Source organism: Mobula hypostoma, chromosome 8 (genome assembly GCF_963921235.1).
Source record: "Mobula hypostoma chromosome 8, sMobHyp1.1, whole genome shotgun sequence".
Lineage (NCBI taxonomy): Eukaryota > Metazoa > Chordata > Chondrichthyes > Myliobatiformes > Myliobatidae > Mobula > Mobula hypostoma.
In genome coordinates, this window is record NC_086104.1 from 26,086,686 (window position 1) to 26,101,866 (window position 15,181).

The window sequence follows — 15,181 nt, forward strand, 5'->3', positions numbered from 1 at the left end:
TCTTGGAGTGAGGGCAGTAACATTTCAGATTGTGGTACCCAAGTTGCATGTTGCTTGATTTTCCACAGTTTGTGCTAGACATACTATATCTACTACCTTATTTTATTTATTGACGTACAGTATGGGGCAAGGCCTTTCAGCCCTTTGAGCCATACTACTCAGCAATCACTGATTTAACCCTAGCCTAATCACAGGACAATGTACAATGACCAGTTAACCTACAGCCAGTCTATCTTTGAACCATGGGGGGAAACCAAAGCACCTGAGGAAAGTCCGAGGGAAAATGTACAAACTCCTTACAGACAGCAGCAGAACTTGAATCCTTATCGCTGGTACTGTAAAGCATTGTGCTAACCACTATACCACCGCGCCATTTGAGGAAATGAATGAAATTTAAACAAAGCTTAGAAGCTCAGCTCCATCTGATAACTCCTGGTTGCTTTTCCAGTCCTGCACTTCACTCCATTGAGAGAAGGAAGTGAGACTTAAAATCAAAGCACGGACGGGTGGTTGCCCAGGTTTCCAATTATCATTGAAGGGTATTGGTGGTGGTGAAAATGGGATTTAAAATGTGCAGAAAAGAATTTCCCAGGTGATTCAGCTTTTCCTCTCACTAAATCTGTGCTAGAAATGCTTTGATCTCGCACAAATAAATTTGCAACTTTTTTTTAAGGTCTGAAATTAGTTTATTTAAATCTTCAACTAAACGATCCAGTATTTACATGAAAAGTATTTTGCATTTCTTAGCCTGAAGGTACAATTTGTAAAATCTGTACAGTTGATAAGCTCTTAAAACCACACTGAAGCATTCCTTTTGCATTAACTTTGAGCAAAGAGTTCAGCACTGGTAAAAATCCATCACAGTTGAAGTCTTTTTTTCAGTTTAGTCCAAGAACACTGAATTGATTTGTTTCTGTAGGAGCTGCCAAATCTGTGACATTTAACATTACAAATGGATAAAATGATTTTTTTTGTACGTGACATGTATTCAAATATTCCCAAGTATTTTATGTGTCAATCAATATCTTTCCACAGTGGTATGTACAGTCAATCTGTTCACAGTGATGTTTGCAGTAGAAATTGTATGAAAAATCAGGCTATTTCTTTGATTCTATTAGAGACCAAGCAAAACAATTTTTTCTCTGTAATCATCTACATTTGGCATTGTGTCAAACATTAATAATTGTATGACCCTTTTGGTAAATGATGTAGTAATACAAAGTCTCAGAATACGTGCTATTCTTCGTAAATCCTGCCCTAAAATTTTATTAAATTTAGCCCTTTTACCAACATTACACCACCTTTATCTTTTTAAGCTTTTGTTTAAGATGGGGTTTAATGTCTTTATGTACTGTCTAATATGGACTTGATTATTTCCAAAACTATGAACCTTCCCTGCTCACTCTAATTTCTTCCTTTCAATTGTCTATTCTGCTTAGAGATTCTGCAAAATATGCTGTCTAAATTTTAATTTTAATACCTTGTGTCAGCAGTGGATTGGTCACTTGGCGAGGTAGAAAGGCTGCCTACTTGCCGCCTATTACGGTTAGTGGTGTATCTATAAACTAACTTGTTTTCTCCTCTTCTTTTCTCTCAAGGATCAAAGAGGCAGAAGCACACATACACAGCCAGAAGAAAGAAAGGTCTTATTCAGTCAAGGAAAAAGGCGAAACTGGAATAGTGAGTTGATGTAATTTGCTTTAGGAAAGATGCTGATCTTTTAAGTTTCTCAGAATAATTGGGTTTACCATGTATTGCACTCTGTGTGATTGTTTTCCCCTGACGGATATACTTGAGGCTGAAAAGGAAGCGTTTTTGAGTATTGAATTACTACCAGCAAGAACTGAGAAAATGTGTATAGGTACATCCACCGCCATAGCCTAAATACAATAGTATAACATCTATACCCTGGAATGTGAAAGGCATCAAATGTACACGTTGTTCTCCATTTTTATTTTTAAAAAAAGCTTAAAATGCATCTCTAGCTCAATGGTATTTTGCACTGTTGGGAATTAGCAGTTACATGATGTTCTCATTCAATTAGTGAATGGGGAGTGTGGCCCCCTGCCAATTAGGTTTTGCTGTTCAACAGAGCAAAGTTCACATTTCTGAGGAATGCAGGCTTCCTTCCTGTCCAACTTGCCCATGCAGAATTTGGTATTAAATACCAAAAAGAAGTGTCAATGAAACATTAAGCTCTAAATCCCTTCAAGGAAAAAGCAAAAGGAATACAGGGTGAACCTGCTGGGATGAGGAAGCTTGGGAGTTATGTTGTCTGCTGGCTTTCTTGGAATTAGTCGAGCAAGTGTTGAGTGCCAATCAGGCAGCCACACGAGGATTTTTTTTTTAAATTGTTTTCCTGACAGAGTCAGAGGCAAGTTCTGAGGAGAAGAGGAAGGGAGGGTGGAATTGGCTATGCAGTGACAGGCAGTTTGTTTTTGCTGGGAGGTGTTCTCCTCTTTTGTCTTCCACTGAGAAAAATGTTGGCTGATTACATAGAATAGTACAGGGCCATTGGTCTGCGATGTTGAGAATATATATATATATATATTCTCCATGATCCACATCATATTCTAGTCTGCTTCCCTTGAAGATACGGCATTGACTCTTCAAGATCATGAAAGGACAGTGAAGGCTTCAATTAGAAAAATGCAGGTAGGAAAACATTAGGTCCAGTAACAACTCTGGATAGAAAAAGGAAATGGAACAATTCAGATCAATGTGCATTCATCAATTAGCATTTAACTTTATTTGAAAATATTGGTCAATTTTGAGCTGCTATAAATAGGCATCTCTCCATGTACAAGGCCATTTTGAATGATAAAGATGACCCACCCTGGCTTCTCCATGTCTGCTGAGATCCATGTATTATATCACACAGAATGGTCTCTACGCTGGTAAACTGGACATTACTTAAGTTCAATGTAAATGTTTTATCAAAGTACATATGTCACCGTATACAACCCTGAGATTCGTTTTCTTGCAGGCATATTCAATGACGCCAGTAACCCTAATGGAATCAATGAAAGGCCACACTCAACAGGGTAGTCAAATAACCAGTGTGCAAAAGACAATAAACTGCACAAATACTAAAGAAAAAAAATTGAAATAATAATTAAATAAACAATTATGAGAGCATGAGATGAGTCCTTGAAAGTGAGCCTATAGGTTGTGGGGAGCAGTTCCCTGATGAGACGAATGAAGGCATCTCCTCTAGTTTAAGAGCCTGATGGTTAATGGGTAATAACTGTTCTTGAACCTGGTGGTGTGAGTCCTGAGGCTCCTGTACCACCTTCCGGATGGCAGCAGTGAGAAGAGAGCATGGCCTGGGTGGGGGTCCCAGTAGATGGATGCTATTTTTCTGCGACAGTGCTCTGTGTAGATGTGCTCAGTGGTGAGGAGGGTTTGACCCAAGACGGACTGGGTCATATCCACTATTTTTGTAGAATTTTTGTACTTTTGAGTAAACAAGGAATTGTGGGCAAGTGAAATGTTGATGCTGATTTTTCTAGAAATGGGGTAGTACAAAATAAAGTGAGGATTATGAAACAAGGGTCATATAACTAATTATTGGGTTACATTTTCTAAATCTTTGGCACTACTGGGTTGTTGCTCTTGGCGGAAATAAAAGGTTATTATCATCAATCTAACACTCAATGAAATCAATAAAGATCAAAATTTCTCTTTGTTAAATCCAATAACCCTTCTTTTAAAAAAAAAGGTATTTGATATCCGATAACTACATGTTACTGTTGGTGTAATTAACTTATAGAAATTGATTCTAAATTATGTCAGGAGTAATTTTGAACTTTTAAAGGCTGTTCTTTTCAAGTACAAATGTCTATAATATATAAGATCAAGACACAGCAAAGAAAAATACAACAGAAAATACCTGTTGTCTTAGCTAAAATTAAATATCCATGAAATACCAAAGGTTCAGTCTCAATGAAAGATACATTTTAATCAGCCTTATGAATCCAAAGTAAAATTAGCTTCAGGGCAACAACATTTTCTACCTTGTTTTCATTTTAAATTGAGATCTCAATAGACCGTGGAGCTCAAATGAAATGCACGATTTCACAATGGAAGGAATGCCAAACATATGACATTCAGAAATAGTTTACCTCAATGTTTATTTTTCCTTATAATTGGAAAAAATGAATTGCTTCATGAAAATTGCAAGCAACGAAGCTTCTTTAAAATTACAGAGCCAGTTATCTGTTCATTCAAATTGCAGCTTAAATATAATTCTGCATTTTTTAATCTTTTTTGAAAAATCTATTATTGACTTTCATAAAAATAATTTTTTGACTATTTCTTTATGATTTGCTACTTATCATATTTAGAATGATAGTGTAAAATGGGCATTATTTGTTTGGCCATTTGCCTTAAGTTAATTCCACACAGATAGGACAGGAATTGAGACTTCCTCCTGCTGTTATTCTTTAAGTTATTTCTCATTGCTACCATGGACAGTGCTCCTTTGGTCCTGAGCTCTTGGTCCTTCTGCATTTCACATGCTTATCATCACTGAGTCGTAGTTGAGATTACTCTCAACAGCAACTCAATTTGTGTGTTGAAGATTTCCAGCATCTGCTCAGTCTCTTGCGTTTGAAATTACTCTCGTTTTTTTTCCCTGAGATCCTTTAGACTGAAATATTTTGCTTTCCTATCCTTTAAAGTAATAGTTAGGTGGAAAGGAGGTAAAAGGAGTAGTAAATCAACCCTTTCTATAAAGAAATGCTATTCATTAGCACTTAAAAAGAACACAACGTTCCTGAACAACAGGAATTCTGCAGATGCTGGAAATTCAAGCAACACACATCAAAGTTGCTGGTGAACACAGCAGGCCAGGCAGCATCTCTAGGAAGAGACTGTACCTCTTCCTATAGATGCTGCCTGGCCTGCTGCATTCACCAGCAACTTTGATGTGTGTTAAAACGTTCTTGAGAAGATTACATTTGAATTTTGTGTAAATATTCCTTATATTCATCTTTTGTGATATAATCCTGTGCCTTTATTTATCTATTCATTGTGAGGTATAAATGACAGCAATGCACATAGCATGACTATTCATTTAGCTGAGTTGCATTCAAATAGCACCTATATTTATAAATTCTGCAGAGTAATGATTTAACGATAGAAAATGCAAATTCATCAAATGCAACAGTAAACATAAATATACAGTACTTTATGCAACATATAGTGTCTTCCTCAAGTGTAGTGGAGAGAGCAGCCTTCATTATTTCTATTACCATCAGTGGCACTTAGATCCATTGATGATTCAAGGTTCCTTAAGAAGTTGCAGTACTTCCCTTAATAATATCAAATGATCTGATGTTAAGATTATCTAGTTTTCCCATTATCAGTGCAAAGGTATAGTTCAACATACCTTTAAAGGTTTGAATAATGCTGATGAGCATAAATGAAATGGAATATGCACTGATTTCCTGCAGTAAATCCTGTAAGGTCTCCCTGATGGCTGGTAATGACGGGCAATTGTTGAAATCCACCCCTATGCTCATACTATGATTAGGCTAATTTTTGTGTGGTAAGTATCCTGTAGAGACATTTTACTGCAATAAGCCTAGTATCAGAATCAGGTTTAATGTCAGTGGCATATGTCATGAAATTTGTTAACTTTGAGGCAGCAGTACAATGTAAGAGATAAATACATGTCTCCACATACAACCCTGAGACTCTTTTGTCTGCAGTCATACTTAGCAAACCTATAGAACAGTAACTGTAAACAGAATCAATGAAGAACAATCCTTACAAATACAAATATAAATAAATAGCAATAAATAAGAAGTATGAACTAACAAGACAAAGAGTCCTTAAAATTGTGGGAACACTAGAAAATGAATGAGTATCATTATCCCCTTCTGTTCTTGAACCTGGTGGTACAAGTCCCTGAGGCACCTGTACCTTTTACCTGATGGAAGCAGAGAGCAAAGTGCGTGACCTGGGTGGTAAGGAACTTTGGATGCTGCTTTTCTACAGCAATGTTTCACTTAGATGTGCTCAGTGGTTGGGAGAACTCTACCCAATCCACTACCTTTTGTAGAATTTTAGGCTGAAAGGCAATGGTATTCCCATACCAGGCCATACTGCAGCCAGACAGCACACTTTCCACCAGACATCTGTAGAAGTTTGCCGAGGGTTTTGATGACATGCGGAATCTCGGCAGATTCCTGAAGAGGTAGAGGCGTTGGTGTGCTTTTTTGGCAATTACATGGATTTGGATGATGGAATTGATGACTCTGTTGCAAAGTTTGCAGACAATATGAAGGTAGGTGGAGGGCAGTTAGTTTTGAGGACATGGACAGGCTACAGAAGGACTTAGACAGATTAGGAGAATGAGCAAAGAAATGGCAAATGGAATACAATGTGGCAGGAAGTGTATTGTCATGCACTTTGGTAGAAAAAGTGAAAAGAATTTCAATTTTCTAAATGGAGAGAAAATAAATAAAAAAAACTGAGGCACAGTGGGAGTTTGGAGTCCTTCAGCAGGATTCCCTAAAGGTTAGTTTGCAGGTTGAGTCTGGCGAGGAAGGAAAATGCAATGATCACAAGATCACAAGACAAAGGAGCAGAAGTAGGCCATTCGGCCCATCAAGACTGCTCTGCAGCTCCCCCACTATTCACCCATCTTGTTCCAATTTCCGGCTTTTTCCCCATATCCCTTGATACCCTGACTAATTAGATACCTGTCAATCTGTTCCTTAAACACCCTCAATGATCGAGCCTCCACAGCCATATGTGGCAACAAATTCCACAAATCCACGACCCTCTGGCTAAAAAAATTTCTCCTCATCTCTGTTTTAACTGGGTACCCTCTAATTCTAAGACTATGGCCCTCTTGTCCTGGACTCACCCACCAAGGGAAACAACCTTTCTACAACTACTCTGTCCAACCCTTCCAACATTCGAAACGTTTCTATGAGATCCCCTCTCATTCTTCTATACTCTAATGAATACAATCCAAGAGCTGACAGATGCTCCTCATATGTTAGCCCCTGCATTCCAGGAATCATCCTCGTAAATCTTCTGTGAACTCTCTCCAACATCAGTGTATCCTTTCTAAGATAGGGGGCCCAAAACTGCACACAGTATTCCAAATGAGGTCTCACTAATGCCCCATAGAGCCTCATCAACACCTCCTTAACTCTTATACACTATTCCTCTTGAAATGAATGCCAACATAGCATTCGCTTTCCTTACCGCTGATCCAACTTGATGGTTAACCTTTAAGGTATCCTGCACGAGGACCCCCAAGTCCCTTTGCACTTCCAATTTTTGAATTTTCTCCCCATCTAAATAATAATCTGCCTGATTATTTCTTCCGAACTGTACAACCGTACATTTGTCAACGTTGTATCTCATCTGCCATTTCTTTGCCCACTCTCCTAAACTAAGTCTCTCTGCAACCTTTCCATTTCTGGCCACAAAACCATTTAATCCATAATCCAAATCATTGATATACATCGTAAAAAGAAGCGGCCCCAACACCGACCCCTGCGGAACACCGCTAGTAACCGGCAACCAATCAGAATAGGATCCCTTTATTCCCACCCTTTGCTTTCTGCCTATCAGCCAATGCTCCACCCATCTCAATATCTTTCCTATAATTCCATGGGCTGTCATCTTATTAAGCAGCCTCATATGCGGCACCTTATCGAAGGCCTTTTGAAAATCCAAGTACACAACATCCACAGCCTCTCCCTTGTCAATCTTATTTGAGATTATCTCAAAAAATTCCAATAAGTTGGTAAGGCAGGATCTTCCCTTCATGAAACCATGCTGGCTTTGGCCTATCTTGTCATGCACCTCGAGGTATTTCATAACCTCGTCCTTGAGGATTGACTCTAATATCTTTCCAACCACCGATGTCAGACTAATAGGTCTGTAATTTTCTTTTTGCTGCCTCCTTCCTTTCTTAAATAGCAGAACTACATTTGCGACCTTCCAGTCCTCCGGAACCATGCCAGAGTCTATTGATTCCTGGAAAATCATTTCCAATGCTTCCACAATCTCCAAAGCCACCTCCATCAGAACCCTTGGATGCACCTCATCCGGGCCGGGAGACTTATCTATTCTTAGTCCACTTAGCTTCCCAAGCACTTTCTCTCTAGTTATCTTGACTGTACCTAATTCTATTCCCTGATACCTCTGGCTATCAGGTATATTGCTCATGTCTTCCACTGTGAAGACTGATGCAAAATACTCATTCAGTTCCTCCGCCATCTCTTTGTTATTCATTATAATTACTCCAGCATCATTTTCAATCAGTCCCATATCTACTCTTGTCACTCTTTTACTCTTCATATATTTAAAAAAACTCTTAGTATCCTTTTTTATGTTAATCGCCAACTTCCTTTCATAATTCATCTTTTCTTTCCTAATGACTTTCTTAGTTTCCTTCTGTAAGTTTTTAAAGTTCTTCCAGTCCTCATTTTTCCCACTAATTTTTGCTTCCTTGTACGCAGTTTCTTTTGCTTTTATTTTTGCCTTAACCTCTCTCGTTAGCCACATTTGTGCCATTTTTCCATTCATGATTTTCTTTTTTCTTGGAATATATTTTTCCTGCATTTTCCTTATTTCTTGTAGGAATTTCATCCAATTCTGCTCTGCCGTCCCTCCATTTAGCTTACTTTTCCAATCGACTTGGGCCAGTTCCTCTCTCATACCACTGTAATTTCCCCTGTTCCACTGAAATATTGATACACCTGATACCGGCTTCTCCTTTTCAAATTTGAAACTGAACTCAATCATATTATGGTCACTACTTCCAAGAGGTTCCTTTCCCTCCAGCTCCCTAATCGCCTCAGGTTCGTTACACAGCACCCAATCCAAAACAGCCGGTCCCCTGGTGGGCTTCTGGCAAGCTGCTCCAAAAAGCCATCCTGTAGGCATTCTACAAACTCCCTCTCCTGAGATCCATTACCTTCCCAACTTTCCCAATCTACTTTCATATTAAAATCCCCCATAATTATCTTGACATTGTCCTTCTGACACGCTTTTTCTATTTCCAGCTGCAACTTGTAGTCCACATCTCGACTGCTGTTTGGAGGCCTGTATATAACTGCTATTAGTGTCTTTTTACCCTTGCCATTTCTTAATTCTACCCATAAGGATTCTACCTCTTCTGATCCTATGTCCCTTCTTTCTATTGATTTGATATCGTTACTAATTTGATTTGATAGCATTCACTTCAAGAGGACTAGAATATAAAAACAAAGGTGTAATGTTGAAACTTTATAAAGCATTGGTGAGGCCTTGCTCAGAATATTGTGAGCAGGTTGGGTCCCTTAACTAGAAAGAATGTGCTGAAACTGGAGAGGGTTCAAAGGAGGTTCACGAAAATGATTCCAGGATTGAATGGCTTGTCATATGAAGAGCATCTGAAGGGTCTCGGACTGTATTCACTAGAATTCAGAACAATGAAGGGAGACTTCATTGAAACCTATTGAATGGTGAGAGACCTTGATAGTGTGGATGTAAAGAGGATGTTTCCTATGGTGGGAGAATCTAAAAGTAGGGGACGTGGCCTCAGAATAGAGGGGCATCCTTTTAGAACGAAGATGAGAAGGAATTTCTTCATCCAGAGAGTGGTGAATTTGTGGAATTCTTTGCCACAAGCAGTTGTGAAGGCCAATTCTTTATGTATAATTAAGGCAGAGGTTGCTAGATTTCTAGATTGGTTAGAGCATGAAGGGAAACGGGGAGAAGGCAAGAGATTGGGGCTGGAAGGAAAATTGGATCACCTATGATGTCATAGTGGAGCAGACTCAATGGGCCAAATGGCCTAATTCTGCTCCTATATCTTATGGTCTTGTATTTATATGATGGATCCAGGACAGGTCCTCAGTACAGTGACACTCAGGAATTTAAAGTTACTGATCCTCTGAGTACTGGCTCTTGGACCTCATCTTTCCCTCTCCTGAAGTCTACAATCATTTCCTTGGTCTTATTGACATTGAGGTGGTTGTATATAAATGAAAAAATATTCTCATTTTCCTAGCAAATTATATGTTTAGCTAACTAAGGTATCTTAAATTTAAAAAATAGTACATCAACTTTATTGACTTTGAGCCAATTGTTCAACTGAGCACTTGATGGTATGGAGGGGCTACTGCACAGGACCGAAAGAAGCTGCAGAAGGTTGCAAATCTAGTCAGCTCCATCTTGGGTACTAGCCTACAAATTACCCAGGACATCTTTAGGCAGCGGTGTCTCAGAAAGGTAGCGTCCATCATTAAGGACCTCAAGCACCCAGGGCATGCCCTTTTCTCACTGTTACCATCAGGTAGGAGGTACAGAAGCCTGAAGGCACACACTCAGTGACTCAGGAACAGATTCTTCCCCTCTGCCATCCGATTCCTAAATGGACATTGAAGCTTTGGACACTGCCTCACCTTTTTTAATATACAGTATTTCTGGTTTTTGTACATTTTAGAAAATCTATTCAATATACGTAATTGTTTTATTTTATTTATTATTAATATTTTCTCTCTGGTAGATTGTATTGCATATAACTGCTGCTGATAAGTTAACAAATTTCAAGTCACATACCAGTGATAATAAACCTGATTCCGATTCTGAACTTCTGCATGCAAATAGCATTTAAAGTGCCCCTCAGTTTCTTGTACAAATCCCCAAAAGTGTGTGGGCTTTCTTGTGATTCTGTGGCAATGGTTGTTCATTCATAGTTTGGATTTATTGTGTACTGGGGTTGCATATTAAAGCTTTAATCACTTTATTTTTTATTCTACAGAAAGCAAAAGTGACCATGAAAGACAAGCGTATGAATGAATCATGTCCTTAGAGGGTTAAATCCATTCTGCTGTTGTCATCTCGTTTTGAGTTTCTACCCATGTAATGGGACAACATTATCTCACTCTTCTGTGGCCATTACATTGAGGAAGTATTATTGCTTACAACTTGATTGGTCAGTTGAGCCATAAGAGCATACTACTCTTTATCTGCTACATAAGGGCATTGCATTATTCAACTGCATGCTCATTAGGCAAGCAACAGAACTCTGCATCTTCTGGAAAGTATTAGACCTGAAGAGATCCTGGATTTCTGGGACTCCAGGTCAGTCACTCCTGAACTGATGATTCGTCGAGGAACATGACACAATCGATGATTGCAGGTGTTTAATCCTTTCACTGGCACTGTGTAATTTACATTAAAAAAAATAGATATATATATTCCAGGATAGCATTAATAAGTAAAAATTGGGCAGATTCTAGATTTTTTGTCTGAATCACTAACAGTGCATGATAAAGGAGTTATTTTCTTAAATATCACTTTCTAAACCCCCAACCTTCCGCCCCTGGTGACTTGTTCTTTGGCAACGTATCTGCATGGGCAAGCTTCATCTTGAAGGGATTAATCACCATAATAAAATGTTGGGAGTATTTTTGGTTTGCTTAGGAAGGATCTGGTATTGCTCTGAAGGTGGGGAAGGGGTGATAGGGGACAGTTAAGTTTGTCAATAGTAGGCATTTTCCCAGTATTAAGGTGGAGCATTGTCTGTTGGAGATGATGTGGTAATGAAAGGCACTACAGTTAAGCTATTACTAGGATTAAGTTATAAAGGGATAATGGACACTTACCTGTACACTTCATAGTTCTTTTGTGTTTTAAATGTAAATTTGGTGTCTTACTTCTGTTCATAAGACAATATTAAATTATTTAATTATAGGTACATAATAGCATGTTGATTTTAGATTCTATTGTGCCAGGATAATTTATTTGTAAAATGCTGTAAGTTGACAATAGTCTGTTAAAATCGCCAAGTGCAATACTGTATTTAGTATTTCTATTTGGAGTTTCTTTTCAAGGTTTATTTGTAAGAAATATACTGTAGGTTTTTTTCTGGTTAATAAAATTTGGCTAATACTCAAAGTATTTTTGTGGTATGTTTAACTGTACATTAATGAGGGGGCAGTGCCCAGTTGTGATCTTTTCTGCAGGCAAACAGCTTGAATAGATTTTTGTGTCTGAATCGCATCCTTTACCCCTGTACACCATCTGCTTCTCTGTAACGTGACCTACAACCGAAAGTGGATTGTTCACCAAACCTGCCTTTTGTGTTTCTCAGTCACTCCCCATGGCAATAACCTGGGAGCTGCTTGTTGGCCACAGAAGGAGCTAGCATGGATAAATGGAATAAAAGTATGGGGATGTAGGAAAAAAGAGCTCCTTGCTGAGGTCTAAATCCTGTGATTTCCCAATGTGCAACCTAGTATGATCACTAATTAATGGTCTAACTGTGGAATTTAGCATTTTATGCTATTACTGATACTTAAATCCATGTTAATGTACAATGAAATGGTCTAGAAATTAACTGCACAGCAGTAAACATGACTGAATTATACATGGATCCATTACACAATGCTATCAGTAATTATATTAACCCAATAAGAATACCTGAAGTCATGTTAGTCTACTAAAAGCTGGATGGAAACTATTTAAAGGAGAAAAATAAAAACACCAGCTATTTTTGGGCTAAAGGGTATTATAGCAATTTTGAAGTGGATGCTTTTGTGTCTGGGTGACTAGTGATTTCCTGTTTCACTTGTAATATATGCCAACAATAAAGTTCAAGTATATTTTATATATTTTTCTCTCTCATTTTGTTTATTTGCAACATCAATCACGTTTATTTAAAAAAATGCAAACTTACCGTTTTGAATATTGTTATGTCATTAAATGGAGTGGCACTGTAGCATATGGTTAGCACAATGCTTTACTGTACAAGCGAGATAGTTTCAATTCCTGCTGCTGCCTGTAAGGAATTTGTACGTTCTCCCTGTGACCATGTGGATTTCCGTCGGGTGCGCTGGTTTCTTGCCATGGTGCGAAGAAGTACCAGTTAGTAGGTCAATTGCTCCTTGTAAACCAACCCGTGATTAGGTTAACATTAAATAGGGGGGTTGCTGGGCGGCCTGGCTCGGAGAGCCAATTCTGCGCTGTATCTCAATAAATAAATAAGCAGACACCTGCGTACTTATCTGTTACTGAAGGAGATGTGGTGCTGCCCCAAATCTAACATTCATAATTGGACAGACATAGAGATGGAGGGACAGAGACAAAGGGTGAATGGTAGGTACAGGTATTGGAGAGGGACAAGGGACAGAAATGGGTGGGAGGAGGAGGGGGAAGAGGCCCAGAGAAGGACACAGTCACAGTGGGATGCAAACACGCACACTCACACTCTTCCTGAAAGACTGCAACATTTTTTGCCAACTTGAAAAAGTTACTCGATTGTTTGAGAAGGCTTTGCAGAGAGATCATTGATAATTAGAGTTGCACAATTGAGTTAAAAGACAGCACCGTGTTGAATTCAATACAATGTTATTGAATCAAAAATTATGAAGTATAAATTCTGTTCCCCTAATGTCATCACCAGCAAGTGAACATTTTTCTGTTCATTTAAAAAGAAACAGCCACCAGACAAGATTGTCTTCTGTCTCTGCTGCTCTTCTGCTGTTTACTTTGGCACCAGAATCCTTGGCAGTCAGAATCCAAATGTCTTCCAAAAATCAAGTTGTTTTCAGTTTAGTATTAAAAACAATATTTTAATTGCTTATTCTAACAATTGGTGATCTACAACTAGAACTTGGGTCTTTTCTTGCACCTCCATTGTGAATTGTACAGTACAGTACGACGGGAGCAAGACCTTTCTTCCACAAAGTCTCTGCTAAAACATAATGAATTAAGCTCATTCTCATTTGCTTGTATGTGATCCATATCCATCCGTTCCTTGCATATTCAATTGTCTCTCTTAAACAACACTGTTATCCGCTTCCATAACTACTCTGGCAGCATGTTCCTGGCATACACGAGGAATTCTACAGATGCTGGAAATTCAAGCAACACACATCAAAGTTGCTGGTGAACACAGCAGGCCAGGCAGCATCTCTAGGTAGAGGTACAGTCAACGTTTCAGGCCGAGACCCTTCGTCAGGACTAACTGAAGGAAGAGCAAGAATAAGGGAACAACATCCGCAACCCTCCAATCCTCCGGAGCCTCTCCCGTCTTCATTGATGATTCAAAGATCATCGCCAGAGTCTCAGCAATCTCCTCCCTCACTTCCCACAGTAACCTGGGGTACATCCCGTCTGGTCCTGGTGTCTTATCCAACTTGATGCTTTCCAAAAGCTCCAGCACATCCTCTTTCTTAATATCTACATTCTCAAGCTTTTCAGTCCACTGTATGTCATCCCTACAATCGCCAAGATCCTTTTCCACCGTGAACACTGAAGCAAAGTATTCATTAAGTACCTCTGCTATTTCCTCTGGTTCCATGCACACTTTCCCACTGTCACACTTGATAGGTCCTGTTCTCTCACGTCTTATCCTTTAGCTCTTCACATACTTTTAGAATGCCTTGGGGTTTTCCTTAATCCTGTCCGCCAATGACTTCTCATTGGCCCCTTCTGGCTCTCCTAATTTCATTCTTAAGATCCTTCCTGCTAGCCTTTTAATCTTCTAGATTCCGATCATTGCCTAGTTTTTTGAACCTTTCATAAGCTCTTCTTGACTATATTTACAACAGCCTTTGTACACCACGGATCTTGTACCCTACTGTCCGTTCCCTGTCTCATTGGAATGTACCTATTCAGAACCCCACGCAAATATCCCCTGAACATTTGCCACATTTCTAATGTACATTTCCCTGAGAACATCTGTTTCCAATTTATGCTTCCAAGTTCCTGCCTGATAGCCTCATATTTCCCCTTACTCCAATTAAACATTTCCCTAACTTGTCTGTTCCTATCCCTCTCCAATGCTATGGTATAGGAGATAGAATTGTGATCACTATCTCCAAAATGCTCTCCCACTGAGAGACCTGACACCTGACCAGGTTCATTTCCCAGTAGCTGATCAAGTACAGCCTCCCCTCCTGTAGTCTTATCTACATATTGTGTCAATAAACCTTCCTGACACACCTAACAAACTCTACCCCATCTAAACCCCTCATTCTGGGGAGATGCCAATCAATATTTAGGAAATTAAAATCTCCCACCACAACAATCCTGTTATTGCTCCTTTCCAGAATCTGTCTCCCTATCTGGTCCTTGATGTCCCTGTTACTATTGGGCGGTCTATAAAAAAACACGCAGTATTGACCCCTTCCTATTCCTAACTTCCACCCACAGAGAC

General features: G+C 39.0%; 1 protein-coding gene across 1 annotated transcript in view; it reads left to right on the plus strand.

Annotated features, from left to right (window-relative positions):
- Positions 1-12,613, plus strand: part of LOC134350419 (formin-2-like) — a 475,718-nt gene extending 463,105 nt beyond the window's left edge. The window contains exons 18-19 of the mRNA XM_063055594.1: positions 1,599-1,680; positions 10,778-12,613. Coding sequence (XP_062911664.1) covers positions 1,599-1,680; positions 10,778-10,828 — 133 coding nt within the window. The 3' untranslated portion in view covers positions 10,829-12,613. The remainder of the gene's footprint in view (positions 1-1,598; positions 1,681-10,777) is intronic.
- The last annotated feature ends 2,568 nt before the right edge of the window (positions 12,614-15,181 follow it).